Source organism: Hydra vulgaris, chromosome 08, assembly GCF_038396675.1.
Source record: "Hydra vulgaris chromosome 08, alternate assembly HydraT2T_AEP".
Taxonomy (NCBI): domain Eukaryota; kingdom Metazoa; phylum Cnidaria; class Hydrozoa; order Anthoathecata; family Hydridae; genus Hydra; species Hydra vulgaris.
In genome coordinates this window covers 60611461-60628176 of record NC_088927.1, presented here as the reverse complement: position 1 = coordinate 60628176, position 16716 = coordinate 60611461, and the positions used below count along the sequence as shown (strand labels likewise).

At 28.2% G+C, this 16716-nt stretch overlaps 1 protein-coding gene across 1 annotated transcript in view; it reads right to left on the bottom strand.

Annotated features, from left to right (window-relative positions):
* Positions 1-14338, bottom strand: part of LOC100206884 (uncharacterized) — a 58014-nt gene extending 43676 nt beyond the window's left edge. The window contains exons 1-3 of the mRNA XM_065804078.1: positions 13926-14338; positions 13693-13855; positions 4302-4376 (exon numbers count right to left, since the gene is read on the bottom strand). Coding sequence (XP_065660150.1) covers positions 4302-4376; positions 13693-13855; positions 13926-14290 — 603 coding nt within the window. The 5' untranslated portion in view covers positions 14291-14338. The remainder of the gene's footprint in view (positions 1-4301; positions 4377-13692; positions 13856-13925) is intronic.
* Positions 14339-16716: the final 2378 nt, after the last annotated feature.

The following is a 16716-nucleotide window of genomic DNA, read 5'->3' as shown; positions in this document are numbered from 1 at the left end:
ACACTCTTTCCTTGAATTAATTTTCTCTGTTAAACTCATTTGGTACTGTTGTCTGGCTGACTTAACTAATAACATTAATGCGTTTGTGATATTTATAGTGTCAGCTTGAACTTTTTGTGAACTCATATGATCTCTTATAATGCGATGCGAAACTATTGAGTCTGACTGAATATTTTCGTTTAGAATTGATTTGTTTATGCTAAAAGCCCTTTCTACAAAAGCTTGACCATGACTTACAGTTAAAATCATTTTGATAATATAAGAAAGTTCCTTATGTTTGGCTATATCCAGTTGATGAAAAAAGAAGGTATCTAAACAAGTGATTTTTTTATCAAAATTAAGAAATTTTTCTATATTTATTTTTATGTCATTTCTTAAAAGTATAGAATACTGAAGCATGACTTTATCACTTTGTGTTGCAGATATAATCTTTAAACTAACAAGATAATGTAACAACCTTTTTAGTTTATTTTGATTAAACTCGATTGATGATGCTTTGAGTTCGATTGGTTCAAAACAACTTGCATTTGCTATGATTGCAGAGTCTAGCGGGATGCGTTTCAACAGATTTGCCATGGTTTTTGTGAGAAATAAAACACATTCATTTCTAAACTGTTTTACTTCATTAAGTGTGATTTTATCTTTTTTTAAAAGTTCTTTTATTGAAACTTTGGCGGCAAAACCTATAATAACATCTTTCCTGTGAAGCAAATAATCTTTTTTATAGAGATCTAATTTTTTTAAATCACTAGCTTTTTTGCAACTTTGAATTACTGATGGTTTAATGAATAAAGTTAAAATATTTGTTATCAATTCCCTAAGATCATTGTACATATATGGAATCATTGGTTGATTAGTCTGATAGAGTGTCAAGTAGGTTTTGAACAAACTGGCAACATAACTGAAAAATTGTAATTTTGAAAAGTCAAGAAGTCATTCAACGCTTTTTGAACATTAAAAAAACTTTTTGAGGAAGGCTGTTTGGACAATTTTTCCCAAAATTTAATTAATTTTACAATGTCGTCCCATATTTCAATTAAACGATCTGAAACAACTCTTCAATCCATCTAGTTAAACAGAAACTTCATGGATAGTGATTTGACCCAGTGACACTGGCTACTATAGTCATCTCTTCTCGCAGGAGTATCATGCAATATTTGATATGCTCCCTTAAGAATACTTTTTAAATTCCATGATGTAGACTCAGAACCGATCTTAAAAACTCTGTGTATTGAATGCAAACTACAACTCCCAACGTCAAATAAAGAATTTAATTCACACTCATTTCGGTGTATAGAAAGTTCTTTAAAAACTTCCAATTTGTATTAGGCCCATCCATGGATACTTGGATCATTTTTGATAAGTCCAGACATTCTATTTTTTTATTAAAACCTTTAAGTATATGTGCTGCAGAAGAGTGTCCAAGAAAAACTGAATTCAAATATCGCACATTAACCTGGTTTTCTAGAGTATTCCATATTCTAACAATAATATCCATTTGACAATTTTGTGTAACTTTGTTTAAACTTTCATCAAACGAGACAACATAACATGGTGAACTTTTGATGGTTTTAAGAACTAACGATTTAAAATATGGTGCTAACCCAAAATTAATCATATACCCTATTTTTGTTCTTCCTAATGTTAGTCCTTTTGCAACTTTACTATCTGGAAACATACTAGTAAATAATTGGCTCATATTAGCAGAAGCATTGTTTGACAATCCATACATAACAGTTGCAAGAGCCCATTTAATTTCAGATCTTGTTTCTTCATTAGAAGCAACAACAAGTTCTAAAGTTCTTTGACTGACTGGCAGGGGTGCTGTTGGTGTAATAGTAGAATTTTTTGCAACAGGTTTGAAAAAGTGACTTCCGGATTTAGCTAAAATATTAACTTGGTGCTTTTTACCTTCATTATGACTCTTAACTGCTTGAACTCCCATATTTGACAAGTTAAAGGTTTTGCAGCAACTGCTACATCTAGCAAATTTATTTTCATTAGTCTTTACAAGCCATTCTTTATATTCTGGATGAGTAAGCCAATCATTTGAAAAAAATGTTTGATCCATTTTATTTATTATTACAACTCTAAAAAAATGCATTCTTCTTACAACCATATTATTTATTTATAGATAAAATGATTACAAATTATAAAATTGAATATAATACATTTTTATATTATTTTATTTCGGGTCCATCCATAAAGGATATCACTCAAATAGGGTTGTGGTCAAGATAAAAAGGGAAAAAAAAGTACAAGGGAAAGGAAGGTTATCAGAAAAGGATGTCACTTTCTAGATTTTTTATTTCAATACTTTTATGAAGTTATTTTGAGATAATATTTTTTATTTTATTTTTTTAAAAGTGTGGCAACACTTTTGAAAAGTAAAAATGTTATAAACATCATTGTGAGATTAAACCAAACCAAATTTAAAATAAATTGTACAATTATATAAAAACTTACTAATAATATACATTATGAATTTTAACTAGTTTAAACTATTGTAAATAATTTGATAAATAACTATTTTACAAAAATGGGAAAAAAAATTTCCCTGAGTATTCCCTGATTTAAAAGAAAAAAAAAATTCCCTGAGTTTTCCAGGTTTTCCCTGGGATTCATGCTATTTCCAGGTTTTCCAGGTTGAGTGGCAACCCTGTAATGACAAAAGGGTAAAGTGAATCTTTTTTTTTTGAATTCATCTAGCCTGGTTGTGCAAAAAGTATACTTTTTTTTTGTGGTTATTAAGGTGTTCCCAGAAGTCCTCACAATTTTATCACATAGCACTGTGAAGAGCATTTAATTAGGAAGTTCACGCCTCCTTCCTTACCAATGTCATTTATTAGCCTAGAGTTGGCGTCGAACCTCTGAACTCCTGAATCTGAGCCAGAACTATAACCACTGCATCATTTCATAGATCAAGATAAATATTTTACCAACATAAGCAGACATCATAAAATGTTTTATATCAGTAAGAAGAAAAATGCCTAAAGGTAACACTACAGAGGCAACAGTTAATCAAACAATCAGTGAGATATAAGTTAATCTTGAGACAACATGACACCAAACATTATTTCTAGTAATAATAGCTGAAACACTAAATTGTCATTTTAAATATAAACTACTTATGAAACCATTTATAAAGGAGTTTCAAAGAAAGGTCTCAATACCTGAACAAAATTGAAATCTTCATAACTGACTCAAACTTTTGACATTTCTTTAGTGTAAAAACTATGATGCGTGCTTTTCAAAAGGATTAAAAAGTTCCATCAAAACAAAAAAATGTTCTGCGCAAATCAACAGAAAGAAAAAAGCTGTTGGCAAAATTGATACTAAAACAAAACTGCTATATATGAAGCTTTCAATAGAAATAGAAGTGAAAATTATGACTTCATGAAAAACTCACTAAAGTCATTATCATAAATTAACAATATAAACTCACAAGAAAAGTTTTAATTTTATGGTCAAAAAACAAAAGCCAGGTCATTCAAGGAAGAAGATAACATCCAGTATTGGAGGTCTGAGGATTCTTATGTTTGAAAAAAAAATGTTTTTATATATGCAAGACATCGAGTAAAGGCTTCAATTACTTGTGATGCTGCTGGTAATAATATAGTTCTACATTATAACTTAATAACCTCAAAGATGTTAATGAGCAAATTGATCATTAACATCTTTGATGTTAATGATCAATTTGCTCTAATATCATTTTTACACCAATTCCAGTAACTTGGGAAAAGACAGGGAAAGGTTAGTTTCTGTTTTTTTTGTCTTAAAAATTGTATTTTGATTAAATTAAATAAAAATCAAGCGTATCTGAAAAAAAAAGAGAAATCATCACACATTTGGTGAAATTTTTTACCAAATAGTTAATGTTTTTAAATATTAAACATAATTTTGCAACATTGTTTAATTTTTTTATTAAATAGAGCAAGGCCTAAAGCACATTCTATTATTTTCAGTCTTTTTTTTTTTATATAGTTTAAATTTGATAAAGGTGCTTTTAAAACCACTTTCTAAAGCATTAGCATCTTTATAAGTTTTTCTTTGATTTTTAACTTATCAATTCATTACTTTTTGTAATTCATAGTTAATAGTTCTACTGGCATGCAAACTACCTAAATTTCTTTTTAAAAACTTCATGTATTTTGAATTTGATCATTTAGATTTTCTAAATTTTATAGATTTACCTATAATTGGAAAAAATTCAGAATTATTATATAAAATTGTTAATAAATAATATAAGAAAAGAAAAAACCAATGAAGGCATAAAAACTACTAAGAATTTTAAAATTTACCTGTCCTTTAATTTTTCTTAGATCTTCAAAATTCATTTTTAACTCTGGAATTAATTTATCCACCAGCTCGCTTAACTAAATAAAAACAATAATTAGATTATATTTATATATCAATATATTATCAGTGACAGACTTAGGGATATTGGGCCTTAAGCAAAAACACTTTATGGGCTTAATTTATGATTACAAAAAAGTTTTAAGTTTTAGGTTGTTAGCTGTTTTTTCTGTTTAAATTAAATCCTAAAATTGCTTATCTTATATTACATGTTATACATTATATCTTATTTTATATAAACAATTCTCAGTTCTTACTAAGTACTGTGCCTAATATTCTTGTAGAAGACTCGCACAGAGACTTAGTGGTGCCCAGGGTCAATTTTTGTTAGGTGCCCCAAACTTTGGATTCATGGGTATATTAAATTAAGCATAAATTTCACTGTTAATTGTCCGTATGTCTACTATCACTTTAATGAAAACAATAATTATTTTTGTATCAACTATCACTGCACATAACCACTCTATAATTGAACTTGGTTATATATGATAAAAAGAAAATACAAATACAATTTAAAATGAATGAAATTATATATTTCGTCAGATCACACTAATTTCACTTTGCAGGCTTTCTTCTTTGCAAAACTAGAGATAACATCTTCGTATTATAAAGTCTTGGCAGGGTCATTTTTAATTGAAGTCAATAAAAGTTAAGTAAGGCATTCTTCAGTCATTGTTCATCGCAATTTGGATTTAATAAGAGCAAGCTTACTGAAAGAGCGCTCTCCTTCAGCCACTGAAACCAAGATTGTGTTAAAAATGCGAAGCAAAATGCAGATCAAAAGAAATGGCCGGACAGACTCTATGTGCGCACTCCTTTTATTTGGTGAAGGGACTGCCTAGCTGCTTCAGTCAAAATTTTCCAGCACATGGGACTACTACTAAAAAGGTTGTACAATGATTGGATGTTGCTGAAATAGTTCTTGACAACAGTAGAAGATTCTGCAGTATGAACGCCAGCTAGATTGAGATTATACCCACTGCAAGGCATGATCAAAGTTTGAAGATTTTCTAGAGAATGATGGTCTGCACTCCTTTGTATACACCAGACATATTAGTCCTGTTATCATAGCACTGGCCCCTACAGTTCTTTAAATCAATTCGGCTTTGATCCAAAACGTCTATAACCATCTTCGTAATGTCAGAACTCTTTTTTTCTTTAGATTTTTTACCTTCAGAAAACACTCTTTTACTATCCATTGGTTGTCAGATCCGAGGAGGACAAATCAAAGAACAAAAGTAATTTATTCCGTATGAGGCACGTCCGGAGTTCCATCAACAATAATGAAAAAATATGTAGCTGTGTGGACCTCTTTGATAAAAGCAACAAACGCAGTTTCACCACATGCCATAATGAACTCATTTTGAGTTCTCCAGCTCAAATAGTGCGCTTGCATTCTTGTTACTTGTTTTTGGTGTCGAGAAACTTCTTCTAGATGGAACTATATTTTCTTATTGTGTTTCCTCAATAGTTCAAGGGTGGCTAATAAATTACTATTATCATACTCGCCCAGCATGTTTGATGAACCTACACAAATATTGAAATAAAGAATAAATCTAGATTAATATTCCAAGCAACAGTAAAATTATTTTATGAACATAAACTGCTGACACACCTCAAAAACTTAGACTTCTCGAAGCTAAATAGAGAGTGTAGGAGAAAGTAAAATTTCATACCAATTAAATGCCTCATTTCTTCTTGACTTTTTAAGTTCTCAATTAGTCCTATTCTGATTTTTCAAGGCTTCAAAGGCTGATTTCCAGACAACATAGTGATTTCTGTGTTGAATATTACAATGTTTTAATCTTTTCACCTAGCTTTTCCCAATTATCTTTTATTCTGCCATTACACATCAAGAGGAAAGACTGAAATCCAGGGCCAGAACTATACTTTTGACCAAAAATAGAGCAGGGAAAAGAAACAAAAGCTTTTGCAGCTTTAGTTTAAAAGCTCAAAAACTCTCTTTTTTCGTTTTTTTTCTCATTTTTTTGGAGTTTCGGAGTTCGAGAGAAACCAAGAAACTTCGACGAAACTTCAACAAAGTTTTTAGAAAATATCAGTTTTTTACTGGTAAAATAATTAAATTCTTATTTTATTTCTAAGCAGTTTTTACTATAGTTCTAGTTTTTTTCAAATGTAAGTGTTCTCTTTGTTCAATAACAACACTAATTTACATCCCAAAGCAATTAGTAATGCAGGTGGTGGTTGTGGAAAAATCCTCAAAAAAAAAGCTTATTATATTCAAAACCATATAATAAAACATACTTGTACTTTTACTATTTCAAAAAGTCTTTTGAATATAATGAAACCTTTTTAATAATAGTATCTTATTAAATCCACAAAAACTATTTTCTGTATAATAAAACGTAATGCATAATAAAATATCTTATTTTTGTCAAAAAAGAATTTTTTAATTTTTAAGCAAAGATATATATTAAACAGCAACTTTTAAAATATTATGCATATGTGATATTAGTTAATATATTTTAACTATTCAATAGTTTACAAAAAAAAATATTTAGTCAAGTTAATTATTTAAAATATAGACAAAAACTGGTCGTAAAAGAACGAGGTAAGTTTTAAACATGTAATATTTTTATTTTGTACAAGTAGTGTCGTATATCGTACGATCAAAATAATTTTGTCCACCATAAGTCTTAAATCTGGCCCACTGCATTGTGTCAAAATTGTGTAACAAAATGTTATCAGTGATAACAAGTGATAATAATTAATGTTAAAGTATACTTACTTATTAGATTAAATAACTTAATTATTAATTAAAATGTGATAACTTATCACAATTAAAATAAAATTAAAACAAATATCTGAGGTCATAATTAAATTGATAATTTTTTTTTTCATAGAGGAAAATGGTTTCGGAAGCCTGGAATTATTTTGATAAAGTTGTGGTAAATGATGAATAATACGGAGATTGCAAAAAATGTCATAAAAGAATTGCTTGTTCAGGATGCAGCACAAACAACCTAACTGGACAAGTCAAAAGTTGCAAGAAAATAGATTTAAAACCATCCAGTTCCAGACCATCTTCTTACCAAGTTGACAGCTTTTGACGGATATTTGATTATGTCCATAACTCAATCTGAAACAGTAAGAATGCTTTTTGAAAATTATGGGCATAATTTGCCCAAGTCAGTGTCCACAATTTCAGAAAAAATTAGGATAGTTCATGCTGAAACCAAACATCTAATGATCACTGAATTGGCTGCATTGAAAGCAAAAGGAGAAAACTTTGGAATAACAGGTGATGAATGGTGTAACAATACATAAGGTAAAAGATACTACAATTTAAATGTTCACCACAACAAAACGTATTGTTTAGGAATGGTAAAATTGCCATCTCCTGGTTCTGCCGAAACATTAAACATTTTGATATGGAAAAATTAAAAGCATTTGGTAAAGACAGTGAAGATATTACAGGTAAAACTATGGACAGCTGTAGGTGGATGTAGGATGGACAGCTGTAGGTGGACAGCTGTAGGTGGATGATGAAATTGGGTACCATATTTAAGCACAGTGGAAGGGCATTAAACTGAAAGCTCACGCCTTCTTCTTAACCAATGCCGGCTAGAAACCCATTTATTAGATAAAACTTATTCATTAAAAAGTTGTGATAAAAAAAATATTTAAGTACTAAGAAATATAAAAATATAAATTTTTTAAAGATTCATAATGAATTATACATCGAAATATCCAAATTAAAAAAAATACAAAGAACAATGTTTAATTATGAACTAGATAGTTTAATTTTTTAATTTATAACAAAATGTTATCGATTTTGAACTCTGATTTTTTCTTGACTCTGACAGAGTTTTTTCTCGATCTCTCTTGATTCCATTTTTTCTTGATTTCGGATCCTTTGTATGTTTTTAATATCTGCAGTAACTTCATAAAATAAGAATGCGTCCCAAATTCACCCAATCATCATCTTGTTCAGTGACCGTTGCAAAATTTGAAGGGGAAGATGGCTTTCTTGGACTCAACGGTTCGTCAACGCTGTTGGTAGCATGGTCCCTCTAAAAAAGAATTATTTTTATATTTTGGAATGAAATTAAAAATATATGATTGTGAATAAAAAAATAAAGCTGTAAACCTGTATCTTGACTACTTGGTCAGACGTATAGTTATTAGACGCCTTTTTTTGTGTTTAACTTTATCGAAGCCACACTCTTCCAGTGTACATTTGTTCTTGTATTCTTTTACAACTTTTTCAACAGCTTTCTGCCTCTTTCTGAAGCTTTCGAAAACTTTCTGCCTCTTTCTGAAGCTTTCAAAAACTGGACATGATATTTGATATATTGAAAACTTTCTGCCTCTTTTGAAAACTTTATTTTTACTCTACGACTTATTTTTAAATAAAATTAAAAAGTTTTTTATTTGATTTAAAATCGAAATGAATTTTTTATATAGAATTTAATTCTCAAAGGAATTAAAGAGAAAAAGAATTAAATGAATAGCATCACTAAACCTATTTTTTTTAAAAAATAGGTAAGTTTATTGATGCTTTAGTTTTGCATTGTAACTGTTTTTTTTTAAATTTGCACAATAAGTTTAATAATATTTGAATAATATTTTTAATAAAAATTAGAAACAAATACTATTATTCTAAAGTTAAATGAATTTACCAAAAGTTTACAACTTGGCAATATGCAAAAATTCTAAAATTTTTACATTCTATTTTTGTTTACAAAATGAAGTAAAACATCTTTTTTAATGTTATTCACCTCTCTCAACTCTTTAACTTTGAAATATAAACATAGCCTACTGGAAAATCTGTCTTAGTATTATTATTTATTCGGCATTATTATTAATTTAGATAAAATAAAATCAGTTAAAAACTATAAAAAAATTACCAATAAAATAAAAAAAAAATAAGAAACAAAATTCTGTCTCATTAAAAGTTAGTAGATGATTTAGTTCACTTAGTGATCAGTTTAAACTATAAATGACTTGCGATTGTTTACATTCTTGTTTTTAAAAAAAGATGAATGCACATACTTGTAGGCAGAAAAAATTAATATTCAAAATTTTTCTAGTAAAAACATGTGATACTTGTATGTTCTGTTAGGAAATTTATTCACTGTTTAATTTTTTAACAAAAAGAAGTTGTTGTGTAGCTAGTTACTCAAAAAGATTTGAAAACTAAAAAACAGCAATTAGTTTGCTGAAGCAAAGTTTATTATCAGCTGGCTGGAGTGGTTGTGCATCAGACAGTTTTCTATATCAAAATGAACTTTTATCAGAACCTTAAACCTAGTGGCTATATACTTGCTTCCAGAGTGTGCTGATTCCTATTGCTTACTACTGTTATTTGATAACTATTGTGTTTCTTTTATCTAAAATAATTTGACTGTATCTTGTAATTTGACTGTATTAACTTGCTGAATAAAGTTTTCTATACCAGTTTGAGTTTTAATTTACTACAATTGATTGACTACATGTAGGATTTAATATTAAAGGGCAATAAGGGCAACATTAAAAATCATAGCTTTTACATAAGAGTATAATTATCTGGAGGCAAAGTAATCTAGACAGCTTTCTAATGTTCGTACACAAGTGAATAGAAGAAATTGATGTTTAAAACGTTCCCATTATTTATGACTGTGTGGAGCACTCAATTTATTAGATAAATCCGTGTTTAATATAATAATGTTCATTATAATGTGGGTGTAGTTAATTAATTTGAATATATATTACCAGGGTGGCCAGCAAATTTTTATGTTCATTTTCCATGAACTTTCCCTGACACAAAAATTTTCTAATTTTCCGTTGAAATCAATCAAAATTCCTTGACTTTTGCAAAAATTATTTAATTCTCTGAATTTCACAGAATGCCTAGCAATTTGCTTTTCTAGAAGGTAATTTATAGAAAAGCATTTTTACAGGTTAAAAATTTTAATATATTTAAAGGAGGGTAATAGTTTTAATTTGTCTTTTTTTTAATTACTAAAATTTTTTATAATGGTATAGTTTTTCCAAAACTAGGTCTTTTGAATATGCTGTAAACTTTCCTAACATTTTCTTATGATTTGTCACTACTCGTGGTAACAATTAGCAATTTTACAGAATAAAATATTTCACTTATGATGTTATTTAATTAAGTTTAAAAGAATTTCAAAAAACAAAATTTACAAAACTTATAAGAATTTTATTGTTTATTTTTTACGAGAGCAATCTGAATTTAAAATTTGCAGAAGAACTACTTGAAATTTAATGAAAAGAAATGCAAAAAACACTTGTTGTGTGTTTTTATATAAACTTATGAATATATTCTTATAAAGTTTGAATGTTTTCTGCATACAAGTATACGTGTTCATGTTATTTACAAAAAGATGTGATGTTGCGCAGAAAGTCATCTAAATAAATGTACAAGTACTCTCAGGTGCCTAATACAAGATGGGGTGGGAACAAAAGGGTGGGTAGGAATTTTTGTCCAGATCTTAAGAACAGGGTATTATAATAAAAGGTAGAACTTTTTTTTTTAAATTAATAAACTTCTAAATATTAGGCTTTTGAAGTAACTGAAAAAGCTCATTTTCAACTAAGCTTATGATTTTCAAAGATTACACTGAAAGAATTTGTTTCTAATAATGAGTTTATATTTTTTAATTTTTAAGGTTGATTTATTCTTAAGGTTTTTCTGTTTTGAGATGCTACACAGTTTCTTTGTTAATAACAAATAAAAATAAGAAATTGTGAGAGTGACAGGGGGAAGGGGATTATGGCGGTCTTGATAAACTCATAGTTGGTATGAAAGATTTCTAAAAATTAATAAACATTACTTCCTGTAACCAGTAGCACTTTGTAGCAAATAGTAGAACTAGTGACTAATAGAATTGATTGATCAATGTCAGTAAGCATCCATATTCATCTATCATTTAGGCTAAAATTAAACTTTAAAAAAACTTAAAAACTTAAATAAAAATATTGAAGGTGGAAATTTTTCTAATAGGAGTGGTAAAGAAACATTCTAAAAATATTCTTAGTACTAGCATAAGCTTTTGTTTACTAGTCGAATGTTTTCATTGTCAGCAAATTTTTTATAAATAGTTCTCCACAGCTGTCTTATGATTATTAAGAAGAATGAAAAAATGATAGGATCCAATAAGATTTTTTGTGGTAAGAATAGAACTCAATACTAATCCACTTAGTGCTACTAATAGAAGAATTCTTTCCATTGAAAATTACTTTAACAAGTAATTTTGAATGAAAAGAAGAATTCTTTTATAAATTTTATATTATATTATTATAAAGATATTATATTATTATAAACAAGTTTTTGTTTGACTAACGATATCTTTTAATGATATGACCTTGTTAGTCAACCAAAAATGTATTTACTAAATTACCTTAATAGTCATTTTGTGGCTTTTTAATTTTTGAAGTCTTACATAAGAAACCTTAATGTCAAAGACATCATTATAATTAAAGTATATTACCATTTTCAAAAAATCATGTCCCCTGCTCAAAAAAAAAGATGAATATTCATCATTGAAAAATATCATCTATCCACGGCAAACTTAAGAGCTAATCTAAAGTGACAAAAGGCTTTACGATTTCATTGAAATTCTTATTTGGAATGATTTCCATTACCATCTTCATGCACCCAATTTATAACTTCAGCATTTCCATTTCTTAAACAAAAACTATGAGCTGCCTTTTGTTTTTTTAGCAGTTACTTTACTTCACCCTAGATCCACCACCTGAAAGTAAATACCCTACTACCCTGGATTCACCATCAACACTAGAGCCTTTTATACTTAGAATGTAGCAAAATATTTTTGTCATAAAACTTAAAGTAAGATGCATATTTTACTTGACAACATTCATCAGTCATGAAGTACAAAATTAAAAAAAAAACTATCAAACAAAGAGTGGAAAATATTGTCAACCATATAACCATGGGTTAAAAAATTATAAATTTCGCTTAAATATAAATTTCAAAATATTATTCTAAAAAAGAGAAAACCTTTTAAACAAGAGGGGCAAGATAAATTATATAGTATTCAATAAAAATAGACACAAAAATAAATTTCTTTTCTTATCATTTGATGATTAGTTTTCATAGTGCCTTCTTTTATTAAAAGTTTCATTTTCTGTTCAAATATATTTGTACACAATTCTTTTATATTCAGTAAACTTAATTAAGTCATTATTAGTAATTGAAATAAAAAACATACTTTCACAAATTTAAGTGATTGTTTTACATTTGCAGTATTACATTATTTTACACTTCAACCAATTTTATCCATTTATTAACTAGACAAATCTGCAAACCATTACTGTGGTTATCAATACTTTATTTATCAATACTAGATTTAACTTGTTGTACCAGACTATTTATAACATAAAAAGTAAAAAAGTATATAGGAAGCTAAGTTTTGGTTTTTTGATTTCAAAGCAAATTTGTCATTTTTATAGTGAAAAGACCTAAAAAAGTTTTTATAACTTGGAAGTTTATATATACATAACTCCATTATATGGCATAATGGGGAGTTAAATTTTCATAATTTTAATTTAAATTTTTGTAATTTTTAAAATTAACTATAACAGCGGTTTATATTACCAATCAATCAAAACAATAAATCCAAATTAGCTGTTGTGGTGAGACGCACACCAATTTTTCAGTGTATTGCAAAAATACTCAAATGCAAACTTAGCATACACTGCATTCTAGTAGAAAACAAGATATATCTTGGTTTGGTCAATTTAGGGATTGTTGAATGATTTTTGGCATTTAAAACAAAATAGTTTCAGTTTTTTGATTAGTAATTAATCAAATTTTTAATAAAATGATTTTTTAATTCTTTTGCCATAATATTGTATAAAAAAAATAGTTTCCAGCTAATTACTATAAAATTTATTTAAACATCATATAGAAAAATGATCAATGGTCAACTTGTTCCAGATATAAAATACCAGAATTTTTTTTTTATTATTTGCGTTTTTGTTAGATACCATAAAAAAATGAACTCAAATTAATTCTTTTTTTTTTTTGTTATGTAGCATTTCTTAAACACCCAATTTCTTCTTACACAATAGTCTTCTTTCCCTACTCCCTAGGAACAAGGTTATTTACTTTATGGATGAACCTTAATTATTTAATGCATTTCATATAAGTGATTTAAACAGATTGAAAATTTGACTGATAAGACAAAACAATTCTTTAATTTTTTCACATTTGATCTATTTTTACCACTTTTTTTTATTTTTCTATTTTTCACCACTTGATCTATTTATAACTCATTATTTCTATAATCATTATCATTCAAAAAATTTCTTGTAAACAATACCTATTTTCAAAGTAAAAGTATTTACCTTTCCCATTCCTTCTTCTACCCCATCCATTCTATGATTTAGACTGACAAAATGCCATAAATCAGTAACAATTGTGTCTGGATTTTTTTTATCTCTTGCCCATTCTCGTAGTTCATTAACAGAGGGAAATGCTTTTAATCCTTTTAATTGTGATTCTAAGTATCTATAATATAAGTTAATAGCTTAACAAGTTTTAATTTGTATTAGGATTATTCACACTAAAACAATATTACCTAATTCTATCTTCTACATCTGCTGAAGCTAATGATGTGGTATTGTTATTGTTTTCAGAGAGATTTGCATTTCCTAATGGATTGCGAAAATAATCACTAACAATTACAGAGACTTTTGATCTTCCTAGTTTGAAACTACCTCGTGGAGTTCTTGGTCGATTTTTATTTGCATCAAACTTACTTTTAATAAAGTTAAATGATTCACTAAAGTCTGAATCATTTTCACTAATTAATAAAGTTTCATTTAAAAGATTTAATTTTTGAAAAACTTCTCGTAATAATCCATGTAGAACCGACATATTAAGGGGCCCAATTTCAGGTCCTCCTAAGGCAACATCTAACAAACTTTCAATACCAATTTCCATATTAACTATGTTTATTAAATCTGAAAGGAAATAAAAAACAGTCAGATTTAAGCAAATTTGTCTGTCTATTTACAGTGTCATGCAATATTTCTGTTAATATTTTATTTTTATGACTCAAATCTAAATAATTTTAAATTCTTTTATATTATGATATTTAAACAACTTAGTGATAAACATTTTTCATACATCAATTTATCTATACGACGAGTTTATTTTTGTTTCATTTTCCAAAAAGCCACATGGTATTTATTTCTTTATAGTAAGGTTATACCTACGGGTAAATAATAACAGTTTTCGCAATATTTTTTTAGTTAAAGATATATGACCAATGAACAACAAATCTTAGCAACTAAAATATGCTTTTATTTTTTTTTTAGTATTGTTTTAATTTTTTTGTTTCGTTTTGTTTGTTTGTTTTTTCTAGTTATTTAAGGTACACAGTCCTTGTGGTCCTTTTATAAATGGACGAAAATAAAATGTAAAATAAGAGGCTTCGAAATTTGCTTGTGTTTTTTGAAAAAAATTCTATACTCTAAATTATAATATAATTTAGTTTATAAATAAGTTTATAAATATTAAGTTTATAAATAAAATCTAAAAAAATTATTTATCTGTTTGAAAACAACAGAAGGACCCAAAGGCCACTAATACTGGAGTATACGCTAAATTATTTTTATTTTTTTTACTCAAATGTTAAATTGTATCAAGTGATGGAACAAGTTTGAAAAAAGCAGTACAGCTCATGTTGAACGAAGCAGTACAGCAAGACGGCTCTTAAACATTGAGATAGACAATGCAGAAACCACATTCTCCAATAAACTATTCCATGCATTAACAATTCTATTAGAAAAAAAATACTTGTGCTGTTTAAGTTACAATGGTGTTTGTACAGTTTAAAGTTATGACCACGCTTACCCAAGTAAGAATTAAGAATAAAAACACTTGATAGGTCAGTGTCCAGTTTACCGCTAAGAATTTTGCAGCATAAAAATAAATCTTTAAACATTCTTCGATATTCTAACGTATTGAGCTTTAATATGGTTAGACGGTTATCATAGGAAACTTACCACAGACCAGCAATTCTTTTAGTAAAGAAACGCTGCACTTTCTCAATTTTATTAATATGGCATACAGTGTAAGGTGACCATACTGGAGAGCAATATCCAAGCATAGGTTGTACATAAGTACAGTAGGCTTTAACCACCAGCAATCTCTCTCGCGAATAAAAAGATTTTAAAATAAGATAGGCTCTTAACATGGCTTTATGTTCGATAAGATTGATATGTTAATTAAATTTAAGATTTCTATTAACGGTTACTCCAAGATCTCTTATACAGTCAATATGAGCAAGATCATAGTTATTTAAGTTATAAATACGATGGGTTATGTTTTGACTCTGGTTAGCAATTGTACAGACAAAGGATTTTTCAGTTGCTATTTGGAGTTGCCAAGTGCAACTCCATTCGTACAAACGATTAACAGCTCTGTGAAGATCTGGGGGCCACGTACATCATAGACTGAATATAATTTAATATCATTAGCAAAAAGTTTAAGTTTGACATCGAGCTCATTATTAATGTGGCTCACATCATTGATAAATAATAAGAAAAGAGTAGGTCCTAGAACGCTTCCCTGGGACACCGCTTGTTACAGATATAGCGTGGGAAGTAACGTTGTTTAATTTTACCACCTGTGATCTCATGTGCAGAAAATTAGTTCGCTAATTCAGAAATTGCCAACTATTCCGTACGCGGGTAATTTCACTAGTAACTTGGGATGTGAAACTGAATCGAATGCATCTTAATAAAAATATGCATCAAAATAAATAGTATCTATAGTAACGTGGCACTGAAGATTTAAAGTCCAGCCATGAAGACTTTCTAGAATATTTGTACATGTACTACGTTTACGAATAAAACCATGCTGCTCTTTTGTGATTAGGTTATTGAGTAAGAAATAAGTTATCATTTTGTTATAAGTGGTTCTTTCCATTACACGACAACAAGTAGATATCAAGGAGATGGCTCAACTGTTGGTCCCTTTTGTGAATTAGAATAACGCTTGCTACTTTCCAGTCTAACGGTAAAGCAGCATCTTTAAATGAGGTATCAAATAAATGGCTAAAGGAAATCGATAAACTATTAGCAAAATTCTTTAGGAAAACATTGGGAATACCATCTAGACCAGTAGAAATGGTGGGTTTAAGTGCTCTCAGTGCTTTTTCGACTGAAGAAGAAGAGAAGTTAATAGACGACAAACAAGTTGAATGTACATTAACACGATTCATAAACTTTGGTGATATATCATTTAATTTGGTAATATATCATAAATTTTGGTGATAAATCATTTTTTTGGAGATATATCATTTAAAATTTAGTTTAAAGTATTATATTATAATACTCTAAATTAAATTTTAAATAATAATT